The 22,777-nt window shown below is 39.5% G+C and overlaps 1 protein-coding gene across 1 annotated transcript in view; it reads left to right on the forward strand.

Annotated features, from left to right (window-relative positions):
- The window catches only part of LOC113406995 (succinate--hydroxymethylglutarate CoA-transferase-like), a 243,664-nt gene that overhangs the window by 185,215 nt on the left and 35,672 nt on the right, over positions 1-22,777 (forward strand). Inside the window, exon 10 of the mRNA XM_029912065.1 lies at positions 16,024-16,095. Within this exon, the coding sequence (XP_029767925.1) occupies positions 16,024-16,095 (72 nt within the window). The remainder of the gene's footprint in view (positions 1-16,023; positions 16,096-22,777) is intronic.

A 22,777-nucleotide genomic window follows, 5' to 3' on the forward strand; every position in this document is an offset into this window, starting at 1 on the left:
GAAAATTAAGTTGGTCTGGCATGATTTGTTCTTGACAAATCTATGCTGGCTATTATTTATCAGTGTATTATCCTCTACTAGCTTACAACTTGTTTTGTTCCTGTATCTTTCCCTATGTCAAAGTTAGGCTGACTGGTCTATAATTCCCTAGGTCATCTTTGTTCCCCTTTTTAAAGAAAGGTATTATGTTTGCCTTTCTTTGGTACTCTGGGACCTCACCCATCCTCTGAGTTCATGAAAATAGTCACTAATGGTTTTGAGATTCCTTAAGTACCCTAGAGTGAATTTTGTCAGGACCTGCCGAGTTAAATACATCTAACTTCTCTAAATATTTTTTAGCCTGTTCTTTCCATATTCTGGCTTATGTTCCTTCCCCCTTATTGTTAATATTAATTGTGTTAATCATCTGGTCACAGTTAAACTTTTTAGTGAAGACTGAAGCAAAATTGGCATTAAACAATTCAGCCTTCTTGATGTCATCCATTATTAGCTCAACTTCTCCACTAAGTAGTGGACCTACACTTTCTTTGTCTTTCTCTTAGGATATTTACAGGACTTCTTATTGCCTTTTATATCCCTTGCTAGATGTAACTCATTTTTTGCCTTATCCTTTCTGATTTTGTCCCTAATATTTGTGCCATTCTTTTTACTGGTCCTTAGCAATTTGTCTATGTTTCACTTCTTACAGGATTCCTTTGTGATTCTGATGTCATTTAAAGAGCTCTTGATGGAGGCATAGTAGCCTTTTACTATTCTTCCTATTTTTTCTTCGCATTGAGTAGTTTGCTGTTGCTCCTGAACTCCTTTTTCCCTTAGCTATTTTTCTCTTGGGTTTATATTAAAGTCTGATTTTTCTAAGTCTGTTGTCCATATTCTGCTGCTTTCACTTTTCCTTTTCCTTAGAATCATGAAATCTATCATTTCATGACCACTTTCACCCAAATTGCCTTCTACCTTCAGATTCACAACCAGTTCTTCCCTGGTAGTCAGAATCAAGTCTAAAATGACTGTAACTTTGATTACTTCCTCCACCTGCTGAAACAAAAAGTTATCCCTGATACATTCCAAGAACTTATTGGCTTGTTGTGTTTTGCTGTATTACTTTTCCAACAGATGTCTGAGTAGTTAAAGTTCCACTATGACCAGGTCTTGTGTTTTGGGGATTTCTTTTATTAGTTTTAGAAATGCCCCATCCACCTCTTCGTCCTGATTCGGTGGTCTATGTAGACCCCTAACATGATGTTGCCCCTGTTTTCCCCTCTTTTTTCTCTTCCCCAAGAAACTTTCAACTGGTCTGCCTCTAACCTCCTTTTGGACCTCAGAACAGGTATATATCTTCTTGATGTATAATGCAACACCTCCTCCCTTTTTCCCCTGCCTTTTCTTTGTAAGAACCTAAGAACACAAGAATGGCCATGCTGAGTCAGACCAATGGTCCATCTAGCCCAGCATCCTGTCTTCTGACAGTGACCAGTTACAGATGCTTCAGAGGGAATGAATAGAACTGGGAAATTCTGCAGTGATTCCTGTCATCCAGTCCCAGCTTCTGGCAGTCAGAGGCTTAGAGGCACCCAGGGGTTGCATGGGGTTGCATCCCTGACCATCTAGGCTAATAGCCATTGATGGACCTATCTACCATGGATTTATTTAATTTTGTTTGAACCCAGTTATACCTTGGCCTTCACAACATCCCCTGGCATGAGTTCCACAGGTTGACTGTGCATTGTGTGAAGAAGTACTTCCTTGTTTTTGTTTTTAACCTGCTGTCTATTAATTTCATTGGGTGACCCCCCCCAGTTCTTGTGTTATGTGAAGGGGTAAATAACACTTCCTTATTCACTTTCTCCACATCATTCGTGATTATAGACTTCTATTATATTCCCTCTTTGTCTTTTGTTTCCAAGCTTGAATAGTTCCAGTCTTTTTAATCTCTCCTCATATGGAAGCTTTTCCATACCCCTACTCATTTTTGTTGCTCTTCTCTGTATTTTTTCCTATTTTCTAATATATCTTTCTTTTTTGAGAGGGGGGTGACCAGAACTGTAAGCAGTATTCAAGGTGTGAGCATACCATGGATTTATATAGTGGCATTATGATATTTTCTGTCTTATTATCTATCCCTTTCCTAATGGTTCCTAAAATTCTGTTAGCTTTTTTGACTGCTGCTGCACATTGAGCAGATGTTTTCGGAGAACTATCTAGAATGACTCCAAGAGCTCTTTCTTGAATGTTAACAGCTAATTTAGACTCCATCATTTTGAATGGTATAGTTGGGATTATATTTACCATTGTGCATTGCTTTGCATTTATCAGCACTGAATTTCAGCTGCCATGTTGTTGCCCACTCACCCAATTTTCTGAGATCCCTTTGTAACTCTGTGCAGTCAAGGGACCTTGTCAAAGGCTTTCTGAAAATCCAAGTACACCATATCCAGTGGATCACCCTTGTCCATTTGTTGACCCCCTCAAAGAATTCAAAATTTGGTGATTTCCCTTTACAAAAGCCATGTTTATTGTTGCCCAATAAGTCATGTGTCTGATAATGCTGTTCTTTGCTGTAGAACTATAGAATTCCTGAATAAGCCATTATCCCCTACACCAATATTTCAGTCATAAGATTTATTTCACCAAATTTCAGTGATTCTAATTAAGTCATAATTTAGCTTTTGTCATAATACTTCCAGTCTTTCCTATTTATGCCCCATACTCCTTGCTGTTGTGTATAGAGATCTAAGCTGTTGAGCAGATTCTCCTCTCCTCAATATTTTCCCTGTTGTTATGCCTATGTCCATATTTTCATTTTCCATTCGCCACCCCCCAACCTTTAGCCATATGTTAAGGTTGCCTTTTTATGCTTATTTGTGAGCTTTTGTCACCTGCTCCACTTTGAACCTAGTTTAGAGCCCTCCCCCCCCAGGTTGATGAGTTGGTATCCAAAGATGCTCTTTCCCTTCTTAGTGAGATGGACCTCATCTTTTCCCAGCAGTCGTCCTTCCTGGAACAGCATCCCATGGTTGAGAAAGCCATAGCCTCCCAGCGACATCATCTGCACAGCCATGTATTTATCTCCAGGGTGCACTTTTCCCTGCCTGAGCCCTTACCCTCTACTGGGACAAGGGTCAAGAACACCACCTGCAGTCCCAACTCCTTCACCCTTGCTCCCAGAGCCATGAAGTTACTGCTGATCTGCTCAAGGTCATACCTGGCAGTATCACTAGTGGTCACGTTGATGAGCAGCATAGAATAGTGGTCAGAGGGGCAGATGAGCCTCAGCAACCTTTCCATGATGTCCTGGATGCGGGCTCCAGGCAGGCAGCATACCTCCCAGGACATCAGGTCATGTTGGCAGCTGTATGCCCTCTCTACCCCTCAGGAGTCCCCAACCACCACTACCCTTCATCTCCTCATCTGGGGTGCAATGGACGTGAGCTTCTTAGCCTTAGGAGCAGGTGGCTCCTCTTCCACAGCCATTGGGGTCTGCTTATAACCTCCTTTCAACAGTACAGCATACAAGCTCTTGACCTCAAAGGATGGGGCACCTGGGAGGGGAGTGGAGCACTGTCTGCTGCCTAAGGTGGCCAACAGCCAGTCTCCTCCCAACAGAGTGGCCAGTTCTGCTTCCTCCTCTGATGCTACTATAGTCATCTATAGTTAGCTAGCATCCTCTGTCCCAGATGTTTCCATGTGTGTCCTGGTGATGAAGTCCTCATGCTCCCGGATGCTACCCAGATGAGCCACCTCTTCCTGCAGCTCTCTGACCTGCTTCCTGAGGGACTCCACACACACCTCTCACACTGGGTGGGTGGTTCCCCCTTCCTGGCTTTCTTTGGCAGGGACATTCAGGCTGTATTCCCAGCAAGTGAAGACCAGGATCTGAGTAGAAGTCTCCAGGGTCTGGATGCCTGTCTGGCAATGGGCCCCACAGGTGCAGGCAGAGGAAGAGTTAGCAATATTGTTGGCGCTGTACCGTTTTCCTCCCATTGCGGCTTCTTCATTGTAGAGTATCTGCAAGTTAAAAGGGGAAAACAAAAAAACCCACCCCAATTTCCCTGTCTTCCTCCTCTGGTGAACTCAGCTAGCTAACTTCTTTAGTCTCCCAGCTGCCTTTGTCTAACCAGCCACATGTCTCTGTAGTAGTCTATGTACTCTAAATTTCAACAAATGCAGATTCTATTGGACCAAGCAGGAAGTGATTCCCAGAGTCAAAATCATGCCACTGAGAATGCCCAGCCTCTCTCTCCAACATGATTAAATCTGGGGATTGTTAATTCAAGTGCCCCTACTGTTGCAGCTCACAAGGGGAGCGGTTTTTCAGCTTGTCAAACCGTTTGTAACTGTATAGATCAAGATGAACATTTTGAATTTTTCCTGGGAGTTAATAAGAAGCCAGTTTGTTTGTCAAACTTCTGATTGATCTTCAGGTGTAGCCCTACATTGCAATAATCTAACCTTGAAGTCACAAAGGGAATGTATTTCAGAGTCAAAGTCTGGATGTAAGGGGAAATTAGAAGCTTCTGCAGATCCCACCCCTGACTTCAGGAGCAGAAGGGTGTAACATTTCCAAGTTTTGAATTTTTTCAATGAAGGGTGGGCAAAACCCTCAAAAATGACAGTAGAATACCTGTGGGGACCCTCATGATCCTTCATGCAACCCACTACCGTCACTTCTATTTTATCCAGATTAACTTTGCTCTCATCCATGCCCTAATTTCAGCCCCGCATTGAGAAAGCAAATAGACTGCTCATCCAGATCTGTTTGTTTTCTGGGTACAGATAGCATCACAATCCAGATCAACTCACTTGCTCCCAAAATAGTCTCATACCTGTTGATCATATGGGTGAAAAAATTGAGTCCTACGATACGCTGCACAAGAAATTGCTCAGTGAAGACAAGCAATTTCCACAAATCAACCTATGAGATCTCTTGGAAAATAGCAGAACCACTTGTAAACTGGGGACTACAGGAGATTCAACAAAAACCTAATGGTCAACTATGTCAAAGTTTTCTGATGAATCTGAAAAGAATCAGTGTAGACACCTGATCTTAGTTCATCACCTGGATGAGATCATCGACCAATGAGAAAAGAGCAGTTTCATGTCAAACTCAGGCCAAAAGTCTAACTGAAAGGGATCAAGAAAATCTGAGATTTCTGTTTGGCTCCACGCTTGTCTGTCTACCATCTTCTCAATAATCTTACCCAACAAGGAAGATTAAAGACAGAGTGTTAGTTTGTGAGATTGTCAGCGTGAAAAGATTTTCTGAAGAAGAGCTTAAAATATAGATGGACAGCAACTTGACTTGCACTCAGAAGTGAATATAAAGCCGGATATGTTTTGTCAAAGAACTATGGATAACTACAGACAAAGACATCTGGGTACTCTTTCCAGATGTGCTACTGATTTACAGTGTGACCTTGAAAATACTTAGACCTGGTTTACTCTTTAAAAAGTTTTACTGGCATAGTTATGTCAATTAGGGGATGTGATTTTTTTTTTAAATGACATAGCTATGCTGGTAAAAGCCCTGTTATAGATGAGGTTATGCCAGTGTAACTTTGCTTATACTGGTGTCGCTTATGCTGGTTCCCAGTATAAACACTTTTATACTGATAAAATTGCATCCTCACTACAGTGTTTTGCTGGCACAGCTATAATGGTATAACTATACTGGCAAAATCTTCCTACTGTAGACAAGGCCTCAGTCTGTATACCTCAATTCCCCATCTGTAAAATGGGTCAAATACTGCTTAACTATATTTGTAAAGCACTTTGAGCTCTATGGATGGAAAGATCTATGTTAATGCCTGTTCTTTTCATGTGTATATACATTTTCCCCCACTTCATTTTAAAATGGTATTTTGGTCTTTAAGTGCATGAGTTAAAGATCAATGTTTTAAGTATATGAAAGTTACTATTCTAAGCTTTCGGAGGGCATAACATCTTGGTTTCTAATTCCAGTGATTCCCCAGTTATTGGACATTAAAATAATATTGGATTTGAAATGCATATGGGAGAGGGAAGGCAAGATGGTAGTCAATAATATCATTCTAAAATTCTATATTTCTTAAAGTACTAGAGACCAATAAAGATGAAATACTGTAGGGAAAAAATGGGATTCTCAATTGTACAATGGTTTAGGATGGATATGCAATAGGGGTAAGCATCTAATTCCCTGAAACTTCATATGAAAACTCCAGCCTAAATCATTAATTTCATCTCACAAATGTTACTTTGACAGCTCACTAGATATTATTGATCCTTCCCACTAGCACTGAGGCTTTGGTCTGGCAGTGCTTTTTCGGCACAAGTTTAGGATTTAATAGTGTGCATCCTGAATGTCTGACCAATGCAGTTTTTAAATCCTTGATTAAAGATAAAGTAGTATTTTAAACCACAACAAACTACATGTAATAAATGGAAATGAGTCTGACTTAAAACCACAAATCAAGGAAGTTTGGAGTCAAGGTTGAATTTTATGAACATCCATCCTTAGCTCACTATATTGTGTCTACGGAATGGTATGTGAGATCATTTATTGTTTGAGAAACTTACAATTTGAAAGATCTGTAAAATAGGGCAGAGGCACGTTTGCAGGGTGGTGTGAGGGTTTCTTGCTCTGCCTTTCCTCATTCTGTCTCTGAGTTAAATGGAGGATTTCAATCTTCAGCACTATTTAGTTTAAAAATCTCCTAGACCAGATTGTGAAAAGGCCAGATTGGAAAACACACTCATGTAAATTTGGTGTGAACTTCAGTGGGGTCTCATGTAAAAGATCTAAGCATTTTTTTAATGAGGGAGATTGAGAGGAGCCTGGTTGTCATTCTGATTCCTCTGCCTTCATGCAGCAGTCTCACTTAATGTGCTGCTCTTCTTGATTGGCCTCTACAAAGCACTCAGCACCTCTTCTTAAAGGGTGTGTTTTAAGCAGGACCTTTAAGGTAATTGAATTGGCTGGCTTATTTTGTGAGTTTTGGATTGCTTGTGTTAGGATCTGGTTCCCACCTTGAAATGCCAGTCTGGTTGGCAGAACATGGGTTGCTTGAATCGTATTCAGTATTAAAATCTATTCCAAAGGTCAGTTTTTAACTCCAAACCCATTTGTAGAAAGCCAAGAAACAGAGGTGGGGGACAAAAATAATGAGCCAAATTTTGCTGTCAGTTTCACCTGTATAAATTCAGATCAAATCAGTCAAGCCTCTACAGATTTACACTAGGGTACTTAAGAGCAGGATTTGGAGAATTGCCTTCCAAATGATACTAAGAGAACCTCAATTTTGACCAACCAGGTTTATATCTTATAATTGTTTACAAGATCCAGGAACTAGTTATTATTATTTGTATTGCAGTAGAACCTAGAGGCCACAGTCAGGATCAGTCCTTGTATGTATTTTATTTTTCAACATAAATGTTTCACTGGTTTTTGTTTTGCTTTTAAATCAAAAAGAGCAATGTCATCAGGCCAAAACATCATGAGAAGTTCTAAAATAACTATTGTATGAGAGATAAAAGGTAAAGAAACATAGTTTGGTTTCAGGCTTTTGAGAGATTATTATAAACATTGAGGAAAATATTATTTTTAAAATAGCTCAGCTGTGCCCTGTAAAACCAGTAAACTTCTGTTTTAATTCCCATATAAGTAGCAAATGGCTGCTCTGTGTGTGTGCGCGCCTTTTTTTCTTAAATATTGCTTACTGTATAAGACCCTGTTTGCTTAATTTCAACCTAACTGAATTTTTATAGCCATGCCATAAACCTCCTGTAAATAGAGGCTTAAATGGAAATGCTGACATAACCTTAATTACATTGGCTCCAGCATGATACTGTGATTAAAGTTTATTTACTTTGCATATGCGTGTGTGTGTGTGTGTGTAAATTCATTGTTGAAAAGCTAATGGAAAACTAATGTGGCAATGGAGAATGTGATCCTGTACACAGTGTTTTATTTCTTGGCCATCGAAAACAGTGGGGGCATGTTTACAATATCAAAGAGCTTATTTTTAATGTAGGCATGTTAATAATTTAGAAATCATTGTGAAACTGAACAGGTTTCTCACTTTTAAGCTGTTCACTGTTCTTTCATAAAGTGTTTATACCTGGCAGCACTCACTGTACTGTGGCTGGTGAATGTAGTAGTATATTCCATTCAGAATTGGGAAAAGGGGAAAATCTGCTGCATGAACATGAGCTTCTCTATCTAATGTTATAGTTGGGCTGTTGTATTTTTCTTTTCTGGCTGAATGAAATATTAAAAAAAGAAAAGCCAACAGATTTCTCCCCAAAGTGGTTGTACAGCCTAAAACCAGATATACATTCCAAAACAATCTCCATTGCATCAATAAAACTATTATAAAGTAACCTTTATGAAATTCTCCTCAGTGAGCAGTTTTCCTAACTGACATATTTATAATACTGAGGAAGTGACTGAGATAAATCATTTAGGGGATTGAAAACTAATTTAGTAAACAGTATGTTACAACTCTTTTGTGTGCAAACTTTGAACTCTAAGAAAACTGTCCATAAGACACACATTGCAGAAGACAATGAAATTGTCTCACTTTCTACCTCCACATTTTCTTTGAAATCATTTGTCTTGGTAGCACCACATTTAATCTCTGCTATTGCTAGAAATGGGCCTGAACTAAAACCTCAGATCTTAGGCAGTTAAGGTCTGTATCTGAGCCGTTTGACTCAGACACGTCGGGTTATTACATGTGCAGTGTCACCAACTCTTGTGATGTTATTGTGACTCTCATGATATTTACTGTTTTACTTAAAGCTCCTGGAGCAGAGAATCTCAGCTTTAGTTAAATAAACAAAAACGAGGAGTCCTTGTGGCACCTTAGAGACTAACACATTTATTTGGGCATAAGCTTTTGTGGGCTAAAACCCACTTCATCAAATGCATGGAGTGAAAAATACAGTAAGCAGAATATATATTATAGCACATGAAAAGATGGGAGTTGCCTTACCAAAGGAGGTGTGGGGGGTGTAAGTGCTAACAAGCCAATTCAATTAAGGTGGAAGTGGCCTATACTCAACAGTTGACAAGAACGGGTGAATACCAACGGAAGGAAAATTACTTTTGTAGTGCTAACAAGGCCAGTGCAATCAAGGTGGCCCATTTCCAACAGTTGACAAGAAGGTGTGAGTATCAGCAGAGGGAAAATTACTTTTTGTAATGACCCATCCACTCCAAGTCTTTATTCAGGCCTAATTTGATGGTGTCCAGTTTGCAAATTAATTCCAGTTCTGCAGTTTCTCATTGGAGTCTGTTTTTGAAGTTTTTGTTGTTGAAGAATTGCCACTTTTAAGTCTGTTATTGAGTGTCTAGGGAGACTGAAGTGTTCTCCTGCTGGTTTTTGAATGTTACAATTCTTGATGTCTGATTTGTGTCCATTTTTTTTTTCGTAGAGACTGTCCGGTTTGGCCAATGTACATGGCAGAGGGGCATTGATGGCACATGATAGCATATATCACATTGGTAGATGTGCAGGTGAATGAGCCCCTTATGGTGTGTCTGATGTGGTTAGGTCCTATGATGGTGTCCCTTGAATAGATATGCAGACAGAGTTGGCAACAGGGTTTGTTGCAGGGATTGGTTCCTGGGTTAGTGTTTTTGTTGTGTTGTGTGTAGTTGCTGGTGAGTATTTGCTTCAGGTTGGGGGGCTGTTTGTAAGCAAGGACTGGCCTGTCCTTATTTGTTAAATAAACAAATTACCCTCTTAGTTGTGGAGAAGTGCTTGAAAATGTGAACCAAGTAAATCCCAAACACTCAGAAACCAAGAATTCCAGTAAAGAGAAGCCAAATGGTTTTTCGTTTTAAAAAATCTCTTAATTTGTAAGCCAGTTCCTGAATATTTTGTGGACTTGACTTGTGATTTTTGAATGTTTGGGGCTGGCAGTACTGCATGTGCATTTTGAAGATAGAAACAGAAGGGAATATTAAAAGAGGCTTTGATTGGACAACTTGATTGGGAGATTGAAATCAGTGGTTCCCCTCTCTTTTTTCTTCTTGTTCTTAGTACATGCACTGTAATTCTGAATACAAGTGATCCATCCACCTGAGTGCATAGTTGTTTTGTAATATCTATAGCCATACCCTCATAGGATAAGACATTGACACTTGTGTACACCAAATGTCATGTCACATGCAGTCTTTACTACTGTTAAAACTTGACTAATGTTTGTTACAAAAAAGGGGTAGACTGATTTTAAGTTTCGTTCTCCAAATCGTGCATGTCTAAAAATAGAGACAAATGTGATAGTGGTGCAGTGTGGTAGGAAGCCTGGGGCAAACGGTGAACCAACCCTAGTATTTAAAAGGATCTTAGTTTTATAAGATCATGTATTTTGCAGAATATACTGTAGGTGGAAATGTAGGACTTGATTTTCACAGGTTCTAAGCACCTGTAGTTCCCGCTGACTTCACTTGGAATTGTGGTAGTTACTGACTCTTGATAAACAGGTGTTTCAAGCTGGATGCCCAAAGATTGAGGCCCATAAAATTGGTGCACTCTTACAAAAAGGTGGGCCTGAGTGGCTGGCCAATGGCTACACAGCAATTGGATCTGATTCTCAGCGAGTAAGGCCTCCTGATTCTCAGTGCTATGCTTAATCCAGGAAACTATCCTGGTAGCTGTGATGTGACACTATAGTTCATGCTGGGATATGGCAGTGGAGTGGGAGCCAAGTGGTACATTTAAGGAAATCTAAAGAGGAAAAAGGTAAGTTCTTTGTTTATATGCTGAATGCCCTGCTTTAGTCTGCTAAGTGAGGGCATTCAGCATACATTGCTCAAGTCTGTGAAATTTACATTTTTTATTTTGGCTGTTTGCTTTTACTAGAAGAGAGCACAATGTAGGCAAATAGTTTCAAACTGTGTGGTCCGTATGATTTATACATACTGCTCAGAACTACCATTAACCAGATTTCTTGGTCTCATTCCCATTTGTTACAGTGTAATTAGGTATCACTTAGCAGCAAGAGGGGTGCCCTTTCCATTAGAGAGAAAGAAGGGAGCTCCTTGATGCTGAAGTATAGTTGAAGCTTTCATTCAAAGAAATGTGTAAAGGCGTGGAAAAGATGTGGCAGATTTACCCCATTTTGAAGGGTTACCGTAGTTCTGGATCAATTATTGTCTGAAGTGAGACTGAGAAACTTCTGCTCTGTAATAACTTTTGGAAATTAAGTTGGAGGGGGAGGGAGAGGAAAAAGAACACATGCTGTAGTTCCTTTTGGCTGGCAGCTGAAAAGTGCTCCTGCATAGGTCAGCCAACTTCTGAATACATCACCTTCTTGTTAATTGCAGCCTTTACGTAGCACTGTGACTAGAGAGCACTAGTCCTTATGTGACCTATGCTGCTTTGGCTGAAATACTGCAATGGTAACTTAAACCTTCAGTTGAAGACAGCTTCTGCGACAAATTAAAGGCAAAATGGTAGTTTTTCCATGGTCCAAATCACTAGAAACCAGATTCTCCAAGGAGCCTCCAAAATTACAAAATTTGTGAGCACACCCATTTGCACCAGTCAAGTGCTGCATTCATGCACACAGCAACTACCTCTTACTGAAGCTATGTCTACACGACCACTTATGCCAGTATAATTTATGTCTCTCAGGGTGTGAATAAGCCAGCCCCCCAAGCAACATAAATTACACTGACCTAAGTGCCGGTGTGGACAGAGCTACGTCATCAGGAGAGTTTCTCCTGCCGAAATAGCTGCCACTGCTCGTTGGGGGTGGATTAATTAAGTCAACGGGAGAGCTCTCTCCCATCAGCTTAGAGCAGCTACCCTCAAAAGCTTACAGCGGCGCAGCTGCAAGCTCTCTAATGTAGCCATAGTTTAAGGCAGGGACTGTACCTAGCACGATGAAGCCAGGATTTCAATTTGGGCCTGTTAATAAATCATTAATACTGGCTGGCTCAGACTTATCCTGGGCAAGTAGTGTAGGTCAGAAGGGGAAGACCTATTGAGGATCTGTTTGGGATTTGGGATACTGTCCTCTCCTTCCATAAAGGGGGTCTTTCCCTGTTTGTCTGTGTAGTGCAAAGCCTTATGGTCTTATTTGGACTTATTAACCCTAAACAACCAGATAGCAACCAAATATCTTTCTTCCACTTTCATCTTGCTAGGAACCTTGCCCCTTCCTCTCTGATGAAGATTTGACCACAGTGATGCACGTGTTTCTCATCTCTAGACTAGATTACCCTGATTTACTGTACTTGCTGTTGACTGTGCAAGCACTAATATGAACCCAGCTGGTGCAACAGGATAGGCTGCAGTAACGTATGTCTCCCCCATCCTCCTTTCCTTCATCTGTCTCCTAATCTGCTTTCAGTGTCACTTCAAGACTTTGTTCCTGATTTTTAGGGTCATCAGTGGACTAAGATACTCCTGCATCTGTGACTGCATCTCCATCAATCATGTATGGTCAATGGGACTTAAATATGTACTTAAGTATTGTCCTGAATAGGGACAGATTGAAGCATGTAGTTAAGTGCTTTCCTTTGTAAGAACTTTATAATTAGTAATAGTAACTAATAATTTCATAAAAACGTTTAAAAATCCCAATACATTCATGTAGGTATCTCTGTCTTCAAAAGTGAAAGGTACAAACAAGTAGCAGTTAATAATGGTCAATCACCAAGCGTTTTGGTGGTTTGGTTCAGGAAAGCATGCAAAAATTAGATGTTTACCTAAACTTACCCTAACTGTTTTGGTGTAGAAATTGTCTTGAAATGCCTTAGAAAGAGCAATGAAAGCACACCCATTCTCACAGTATATTGATACTTCACCATCCAAACAAAACTATTTTTTGCAAGAACTACAGAGCTCCACAGGAATGAAAACAATCAGCACCACCACAACAGCTAACTAACCACTTTGACCTCTGTGTTTTGGGTGCAGTTGAAGTATTGATTAAAAGCTGGGTCAGTTTTTCTTTTATTTCAACCATCTTGTCCCTCTCTAGTAGTAGTTAATATCTTTTGGTTCCTTAAGCCCAACAGACTTGTTTGTAGAAACCAACACCAGATATGAAACATTTGCCAAAGATATTTTACTTATCTATGACGGTTGCTGTACAGCATTTGGTTGAAATGTATGAAGGGGCCAATAAACACAGTAGACTTAGATACATTAGATAGACATGTTGTTCTTTGGTTAAATTCCTCACAAGTAACTGATAAATTTTGAAAGGCCACTGGAAGACAGCAGTGGAAGGACTGGTTAGTTCTGACTAGAACTTATCAGCAAGTCTGCACCCACACCGTCACTAAAATGATTCAGGCAGATTACTTTTTAGGATTTGGCCTTTAACTTACGTGTGTTGGTGAAATGTGCTCTGTAACTATCTCATTGAACATAAAATCTCCTTCCTGGTAGATTGTCTGCATAGAAGCCTCTCAGATAATGCAGAGTCTCAGAGAAACCATGCATTGGGATGTCCCATCTTCCATCTCTATTGATTCCATGAATAAGCTGTGAAATAATTTTCTTGTCTATATTTTAGTAATTTTGTGTGTTTTATCTTTACCTACTATATGGCCCAGAGTTCAGGACACCTAGAGTAGCAGTTTGCATGTAATTCGTGTCATATCCTATCATAAGCCTTCATTCTTCCAAAAATAGGGGAGGAAAAAAGACTTTTGCCGTGTGTGAAATGCCTTTTATTGCACTAATTTGAAATGATTCGATGTGATAGACAGCAGTTTATCAAAACAAAATCTCATTAAAGTCTGTTTGCACTTAGCCCTGAATCTCCTTTGAATAATACGATAGTAAAGCTTTCTGTGACCAGACAGTAACCTGCGGTAACCTGCGGTGTGTGTACATTTATGAGCGATGAATAAAACCATTGTTATCATTCTTAAATGTTGGCATCAATGCTGTGCTAATAACATTTGAAAGTTTCTGCTTTATCAGCAACAACTACTGGCAAATAATCAGCTGTTTTGTAATGGGACGCTCAGAAATAGCTGCTGAAGGAAGTTGAGTAAGCTTCATGCAAAAAGACACTGCTGCATTTATGGTGATACTATTTTTGTTGAGTAAGGATGACATGACTGTTGTTTTTGCTTTTTAAATATACAATGCAATTAAGAATGATCAGTTTTCCCACACATACCACAAAGCCACTGAAGCATAAATGCTAATGACTGGACCCCCTTAAATTTTGAGTGACTTCCGCCGTTTTGGCAGCTTACAGTTATGAATGCATGTTTAATACTGCTGTGTGGCTTGTCATGTGACTGCAATTCTTACAGAGATTGCATGTGCCTCAGAGGTAATTGCTAATAAGTACCAAACTCTTTGTTTTAAGCCATAATGCTGATTTTGAGAATATTTTGGAATATGTATTTATTGCAGTTGTGTCATCTTTCATGCAACGTGTACCTTTTTTTAATGAGAAAAGTTCTTTCCGTGTGTATGTACATATTCTGTATCTAATAATGGTGGCACCAGTGGAGACCTCAGGATTAGAAATTGCAAAGCATGAAGGTTTGTAGAAGAATTTGTAATTTGCATTAATAGAGAAATAGCACGTGATCACATAAATAAAAATGACTGGGTTCTATACATACAAAAGAGCACATAGAAATGAAACATTAACTTGTGTAATGTACGTGTGGCTAGTTTTCGAGTATATAGCATCAACGAAGAAATATTGCTATTTGGACTGAGAGATTACTAAAATAGACTCATCCTGTTGCTGAAGATTATTTTTTTTATCTTGACAGTAGTATTGGACACAATTACTGTGCTAGAAAAGTCAGAATCTTAATTATTGATACTTTTTTGTATGCAAAAAAGTGGTTACATATTGCTAGGTTAGTCCTCGATGAGTGCTGTAGTGTTTTTTTTTTTTTTTTTAGACTAAAATCTGCATAAATAAATGTTTACATAATAAATGTTAAGGAACCCTTTAGCCTTGCATAAATCTTTTCTATGTTCTTCTTCCCAAAGTTTCTCTAGTTCATTGTCTGTGTCTCAGTCTGAAAATGCAGTGAAAACAGTTATATATATTCTGCATGCCTGTATATTTTGATTAGTTTAGGGCCAAATCAACAGGAGTTTTGAATGCTTGCGACCGAGTAAGCCTACAGGATTTGGCCCTCATTTTCTAAGTGAGAATCTTACAGTCAAGTGGCCAATTATCCAACTGGAAAGTTGCTTTTATACTTTTCTCTTTGACCTGTATAATTCTTTCTGCTAGGAAATGCATTTTATAGAGACAGTAAGCAAGTGTTGTTCTAAATGTAGCTTAGTCACTTGTGTCTCAGCAGGTTAGGCTTTGTCTACACACAAAAATTATAACACTTTAACTATACTGTTTTATAGTTAAAGTGCTACACAACCTGGAGAGTGGATGCAGTTACAGTGATATAAAAGAGCCGTATGCTTCTATAACTGGTTCCTCTGTGTGGAGGGGAATAAGCTATACCAGTATACGGCACCTGTATAACTCGATCTGCACTAGGGGTTGTACTGATTTAACTATTTTGGTTAAAAAAAAAAAATCACCCTTCCAACTAAAATAGTTATTCTGGTATAAAAACTCTGTAGACCAGACCTTAATGTTGCTTAAGAAAATTGCTCCCTGAGAACATACAGTGAAATTTGCCCCTGTGCATAGAACCAGCAGAAGGCCTATGTACCGTTTAAGCCCCAAGTTTGTGCTAATCCTCCGCATACTTACACAAATCATAGATGTAACTCAAACGGCTTAAAGCCAAGTTACATATCTTTGTACTAAGGAGAGGAGTAGCAGGTAAAATAAATCTGTTTGCATTGTCAGCCTTTAAAAGAAGACCTGCCAGAATGGGAAAAATCAAAGGAACTTCTTTAAATTATTAATTTTTTTTCTCACTTTGAACTGCTTTTATAAAACCATAAATTGAATCTGAACATAATGGTTCACTTGCGAAAAACCTTTGGAAATTCATTACAGGGCCAGAACTTGAAAGATAGTCTCATGCAGTATATTTTAGTCATAATTTGACATCTCTGTTTGTTTTTGTAGGCTTTCAAAACTAAGGATGGCTACCTGGTGGTGGGAGCTGGGAATGATCAGCAATTTGTCACCGTGTGCAAGGTAATGATGTTTAAGATTGACAATATGAGGTATTTGCATTACATTAGTCTTTCAGCTCTGTAAAGAAAAGCAAATAGCAATAACTTTTTTTTAATGTTGCATGTTGTGAACATGATGATAGTGGATTAATAGCATGATTTTCAGGGATGCTCAGGACCCAGTAGCTCCAGGTGATGGCAGTGGCAGTTGTGGGTGCTGCACACATTTGAAAACCAGGCCATAAGGTTTGGAGAGGTCTAAATTGACCAAAAATACTCCTAGCCTTGTGGGTAGTGAGCATCATATAAGGGCACGTCTTCACTAGCAGCAGTGCTTTAACATGACTTGTGTAGTCACAGCATAGCACTGGGAGACCACCTCCACGAGAGGAATAGCTACCAGCACTGGGAGCGCAGCTCCCAGCGCAGGTGCACTGTCTACACTGGTGCTTTACAGTGCTGAAACTTGATGCGCTTGGGGTGTGTTTTTTCACACCCCTGAGTGAGAAAGTTGCAGTGCTGTAAAGTGCCAGTGTAGACAAGCCCTGAGTCACACACTTGGGCCCTTTTGAAGAACAAAGACCAGACGAGTTGTGTCATTCAGTCCATGCTTAATACAGCCATAAATATGCTACAGGTGGGAATTTTCAGCTAGAGATGGGGCAATCTTGTGGCATTCCACTGATAGTATAGTGCAGATTCCTTTGGAACACAATTTAGTTTGTGTGGGAAGCCAACAAACATTGAAAAAGGGGCATTGTCACCCTTTACAGGACTATGGGCCCAGTTCAGCAAGGTAGTTCAACATTTCCCTAACTATCTTTAAGCATGTGACTTGAATGGGACTACTCATGTGTTTAAAGTTATGCATGTGCTCATATACCTCACTGAATCTGGGCCTAAGAAAAATACATCCATTTTCTACCTCCTGTTTCTGTTGAAAGTTCCCAGGAGAATCTTAGATTAACTTTTGAGATCTCAAACCTTTTATTACCTGTCTTTAAACACAGTTCCCCCCATCCCCAATGAATAAATTAGAATAACTTTGCTTTCTTTTCTTTTTTTCAATCTCAAGAGTAGTTTGTGCCATGGTACAGTGTTAAAGACAGAAGAACACGCTAAAATCTAGCTGGCACAAATGATGGATTATAAGTGGTATAGAGACTGTTTGGTTTTTCATTATAATTTTTCACGTTTTCTCCCCTCTGCTCCTTCAGAATAATAGAATTGTAGGGCTAGACGGGACCTCAAGAAGTCACCTAGTCCATTCCCCATATTGAGGCAGAATGAAATATACCTAGACCATTGCTGACAGTTGTTTGTTTATCCTGTTCCTAAAAACCTCCAATAGCGGGGATTCCACATTTTCTTTGTTTGTTTGTGAGAAAGGCACATGGGACTATATCAAAAGCCTTGGTAAAATCAATGTATATCACTGGGACAGTAACCCTGTCAAAGAAAGAAATTAGCTTGGTTTGGCATGATTTGTTCTTGAGAAATCCATGTTGGCTATTACTTATCACCCTGTTATCCTCTAAGTCAGTGGTGGGCAACCTGCGGGTCACGGGCAAGCTGATTGCAGGCGACAAGACATTTTGCAGATTTTGACCCCCCGGGAACGGCGAGCTGCGGGGGGCCATGCGTGCGGACGGTCAACGTCCGCAAAATGTCTCGCGGCCCGCAGTCAGCTTACCCTGATGGGCCCCATGCGGCCCACAGGCCACAGGTTGCTCACAACTGCTCTAAGTGCTTACAGATTGATTGATTGATAATATTTCAGTTATCTTTCCAGGTATTGAATTTAGGCTGACTGGATTATAATTCCCTGGGTTCCCTTTTAAAAGATAGGTATTATGTTTGGCCTTCTTCAGTCTTTCGGGATCTCACCCATCCTCCATGAGTTCTTGGAGATAATCACTAATGGTTCTGAGACTGTTTCACCCTCAAGTACCCTAGGGTGAATTTCATTCAGGCCCAGCTGACTTGAATACATCTAATTTATCTAAATATTCTTTAACCAGGTTTTCCCGATTTTGGCTAGTGTTCCTTCCCCCTTATTCACAGTCTCCTTATTTGTTTGTCATTGTGCTCACTCTCTTTGCTTCTTTTTCAGTCTGTTTTTGTCATTGCTTGTTCATTGCTCTTTTTGAGTCTTTTATAAACAGAATGCAAACCCAGTAACATCTGGGTTGGAGTCAAACTTCTGAACCTATGATGTTTAAATGGGTTAGAAATTAGTCTCAACAAGTTTCCCCATTCCTACTATAAATGACCACACAAACATAAAGTTTATTACCAATTTAATCAATTTTAAATTAGTGCTTTATGAACCTCTCCACGTTCAATTTGAATGTGAATCCAAAAGCTTGGATGCTTATCCTAAAACTTACCAAGACCTTTTTTGGGCTGGCAATCTCATTAGATCAAGCTTCGTCACAAGATGTCCATTATTTTCCTGCTTTGACTATATCGGACTAATTTGCACTTCTATAGTGCTTCACATCCAAGTATCTCGAAGTGCAAAGCAGTCACAATTATCTGAAATTCACGTAGCCAAAACCCCTTGTACTTAAAAACTGAGTCTTATTTCCCTTGAATTCCAGGTAACTGTGGCTGAACCTGGCACCTTGCTCCCTGATGGGCTGCTTCCTCCTGCTTGGGTTTGTTCTCTTGGCCGCAGACAGCTGGCCAACTTCCCCAGGGTTGGCCAGCTCCACAGGTTTTCAGCACACAAGTCTCTATGCATTGAAATCTCTTAATCACTGTAAAATGTATAAACCCCATGGGGAAGATGGATGACTGAATAAGCCAACTCTTCAGAGTTTAGGGTGACCAATAGAGCTGAGCGAATAATTGATTTTTCGGTTTGGTAGCTGAACTGAAAAATCCCCCCCCAATTTTTTTGATTTGGGTCAACCTGAAATGGAATTTTTTCTCCCCACCAAAACAAAATATTGAAAAAAAAAATGTGTAGGGAGCGATATATTTTTTTCTTTTTTTCATTTTCAGTAGTCATTTTTTGGCTTTTGGCTGTGCTTCACCATTTGAGGGGACCTCTCTGCATCTCAGGAGAGTGGGAGAGCTCTGTCTTTATGAAGCATCAGCAGTTAAAGAATTATACATTGAAGTGCTGTGGAGCTGGCCATCCTTGAGTAAGTTGTCATGGCTTTCTCTAATATGGGAGCTGGTTCAGGACGCTTTGAAGTCTGTGTTCAGAGTCAGGAGGTACTGGAGACCCTGAACATAGGCTTTTTAGCTTGCAGACTTCAAACCTAAGCCAGCTCCCATAATTAGTCAAGATCCAATTACTCAAAGGCTTTGGAGTCTGCTGAGACCTTTGAAAAATCAGGTTGTACTATATTACTTAAATCTAACAACAGCCCAATAAAATAGGTAAGGGCAATACAGGGATCAATCCACCCACTTCTAGGTGTTTAATGGTGCACAGTAAAGCTACACAACAGTTTAAGGCAGGAAGATTAAAAGAAAAGAAGAGGACTTCAACCAGTTTAAACAGTAAGGGGAATTTAGATAAACATTATGTAAATTACCTTGTTGGAACTGAGCCAGAAAACCAGGCTTACTACTCTTCTAATTTTATGAAAAGTGCCATGAGAACTTCAATTGTAACAAATGGTCCAGGTCTTCGTTTTATATCCCATCTTAAAGCGTTAAATACTATTAGAATAGGCTTATGCAAGACATTTCAGTATCTCCACAGTACTGTACTGCCACAAATGTGCAAAAATTAAAATTTTCCATACACAAGGGGAAAAAATGTTGGTTCAGTTTTGAGCAACAGTTCTCATTGCGTTTTCCTCTCCTTATTTAGAAGGACTAACATTGCTACTCTTAAAGAATAATTATAGAGACAAACTGAAGTGGTTAAGATGCCCAGAAGCTCAGTAGGAATGCCTAGTTTCAAACCAGATGTAATGTTGTTAAAACTCTTAAAGGTTTGTCCCACTTTAAGATGAAGGTTACTTGTGGAACTAAAAAACGTAGGGAAAGGGAAGAGGTGATAAATTAAGAGTACTTTAATTGCCAGAAGGATCAAAATACTTAAGCTGCAAGAGGGACCCTCAGTAAATACAGAGAACATTAATTCAAATATTTGAACTGGTATCAAAGAGCCTTATTATGAAGGGTCAGTGTTAAAAATATGGAACATACGGAAGCTGTTGCCTGTGAAGACATTCACTACAGAGATGTAGCAGCCAGCCCAGAGCTGTAAATGATTACAGCCTTTCTGCCTCAACCATATGCTTTTGGACAAGTAATCTTAAAGAAGAAGAAGAAGAAGAAGAGGAGAAAACCCACACATTATTTGTTGAGCTAGATCTTTTGATATTTGATTAATTGCTGAAGACTTTCTGTGAAACTTCTCTATTTTCCACACACAAGCACAGAAGCAACATGTTTCATATTGATCAACAATTAAAAAAAAATGTGTTCTAACGTGGGGCTACTTGGATCTAAATGTGAATTCTAAAACAAAGACACATTTCAGGAATGGGCTAATGTATATAACAAAAGAAAAATCCACAAATTTTGGAAATGAATAGTCCAAATGTATAGTCTCCAAACATCCATTCTTAGGCATTTTGAAGGCCAGTTCTAGTGCAAGTGTGCTTGAAAAGTTAGGGAGTGAGGGGAACAGTCTAACCTTAAAATGATCACAGTGAAATAAACAAAACAACAATGGCAGGATGACACACAAAGGCCTTGTCTACACTACCAGGGTAAGTCGACCTAAGTTATGCTACTCCAGCTACGGCCATGTCTACGCTTACCGGGGATTGACACTGCTGCGACACTTCACTGCTGTGAAGACCTGCTTAATCGACTGCAGAGCACTCTCTGGTCGACTCCGATACTCCACTGGAACGAGAAGAGTAAGGTAAGTCAAAGGGAGAGCATCTCCCGTCGAGGCAGTATGGTGTAGACACCACAGTAAGTCGACCTAAGCTATGTTATTCACGTAGCTGGAGTAACATAACTTAGGTCTACTTACCGCGGTAGTGTAGACAAGGCCTACGTGAATAATGTAGCTGGAGTCGATGTAGCTTAGGTCGACTTATTGTGGTGTCTACACTGCACTGTGTCGACGGTAGACGCTCTCCTGTCAACTTATCTTGCTCTTCTTGTTCCGGTGGAGTACCGGAGTCGACCAGAGAGCGCTCTGCGGTCAATTTAGCGGGTCTTCACTAGACCCGCTAAATCAATCCCCACTGCATCGATCGCAGCAGCGTTGATCCCCGGAAAGTGTAGACATGGCCAAAGACAGGATGAATTGCAGATAAAAGGATAACTGTTAGAACTTGTGTTTATCACTCACATGAACAGTCATTTACTCAGAGCTGGACTGTGACCACACCTGATTCACGCACACAACTAAACAGTCATCAAATGATAATGACATTTGGTCACTGCCAATCTAGATTAGTAGAGATTAAAAGTTAGAGGCCAGATCTAGAGATAGCATCACCATCCAAGAGTCAGTTTTGTTATGGTAGTAGATATGAGGCATCCTTGAAAATATTTATCATGTTTAGATGGTGATACCTTGCAATGGCCAAGTGGAACCAGGATCAGCAAACTAGAATTCTCTCTCTCTCTCTGTAAGCAAGATGGAGAGAACTCGTATTATCTTTTTCTTTTTAGGAATTCTCCCTTTCCCTTTATAATGATATAGGAGTTGTTTTGATTTTGTCTTGTGGAACACAAATCAGCCCATTAACTAACATCGATCTATTCATCTGTCTATCCAAACAAATGCTGAGGTTAATACAGATACTGTAGGTCTTGCTAACCCATATGGTCTTCCTCTGTCTTATTAATGTTCCTATAAAACTGCCAAACATTAGGTGGGTGTTACTTTTACAAGATATATTTTTCCTTTTTATGAGGTTACACCACCTTTTTTCTTCATTAATACTTCACTAAATAATAATGAAGAAAAATGACACCCCAAAGGAAAATATGTTTGCTTTTTATTGTCGTTTTAATACAAAACACTGAAATGGAAAAAAGCCCACTTAGACATAGCATTTCCCCTATCTACCAGAATTATCAAATACAATCAGCATATCTTTCTCTGTGATCCTGTGACACATAACTCAGTGTAGCTTGGTCCCAAGGAACTGACTCTTTTTACAGTGCTATGTGTATGTGTCTGTCTGTCTCTCTACTGTTTCCCCACCCTGGCCACAGTTACATGCAATCTTTGTAATGTACTAGAATGTATAGTATCAGTGCCTAGAGACACTGTTAACACTGGTCTACAATTTTTGAGAAGTTGTCTGCTTCAGAGATAAAATGTGCTATTTATTATGTATTTTGATGTGCTGAATTCAAATATGACAATTAAAACAACTGATTGGCTACTGTTTCTAAGATATTTCAGTTTTTACATTTTATGTCTATGTATATTGTGTAGATAGTAGAGTTTTAATCATAAATTGTAAACCTAGGTCTTTTCATGGGTTTATGGTTGCTTTACATGATAATATTTCACCTGTCCTGTTTATGTAACACTTTAAAAATCAGCAAAAGGGTTATATAAATAAAATTTATTATGAAACAAACGGCAAAAAACTATTCTGTACATAGTTTAGTCCTATTCAGTGTCTACTCGGCGCTTCTTGGCTTGTCTCTTGTATTCATTAAATGGAGCATCTCTTGTCACTGTCCAGCAATAGTCT

Source organism: Terrapene carolina, unplaced genomic scaffold, assembly GCF_002925995.2.
Source record: "Terrapene carolina triunguis isolate 2854851 unplaced genomic scaffold, T_m_triunguis-2.0 Scaffold179, whole genome shotgun sequence".
In the NCBI taxonomy this organism is placed as follows: domain Eukaryota; kingdom Metazoa; phylum Chordata; order Testudines; family Emydidae; genus Terrapene; species Terrapene triunguis.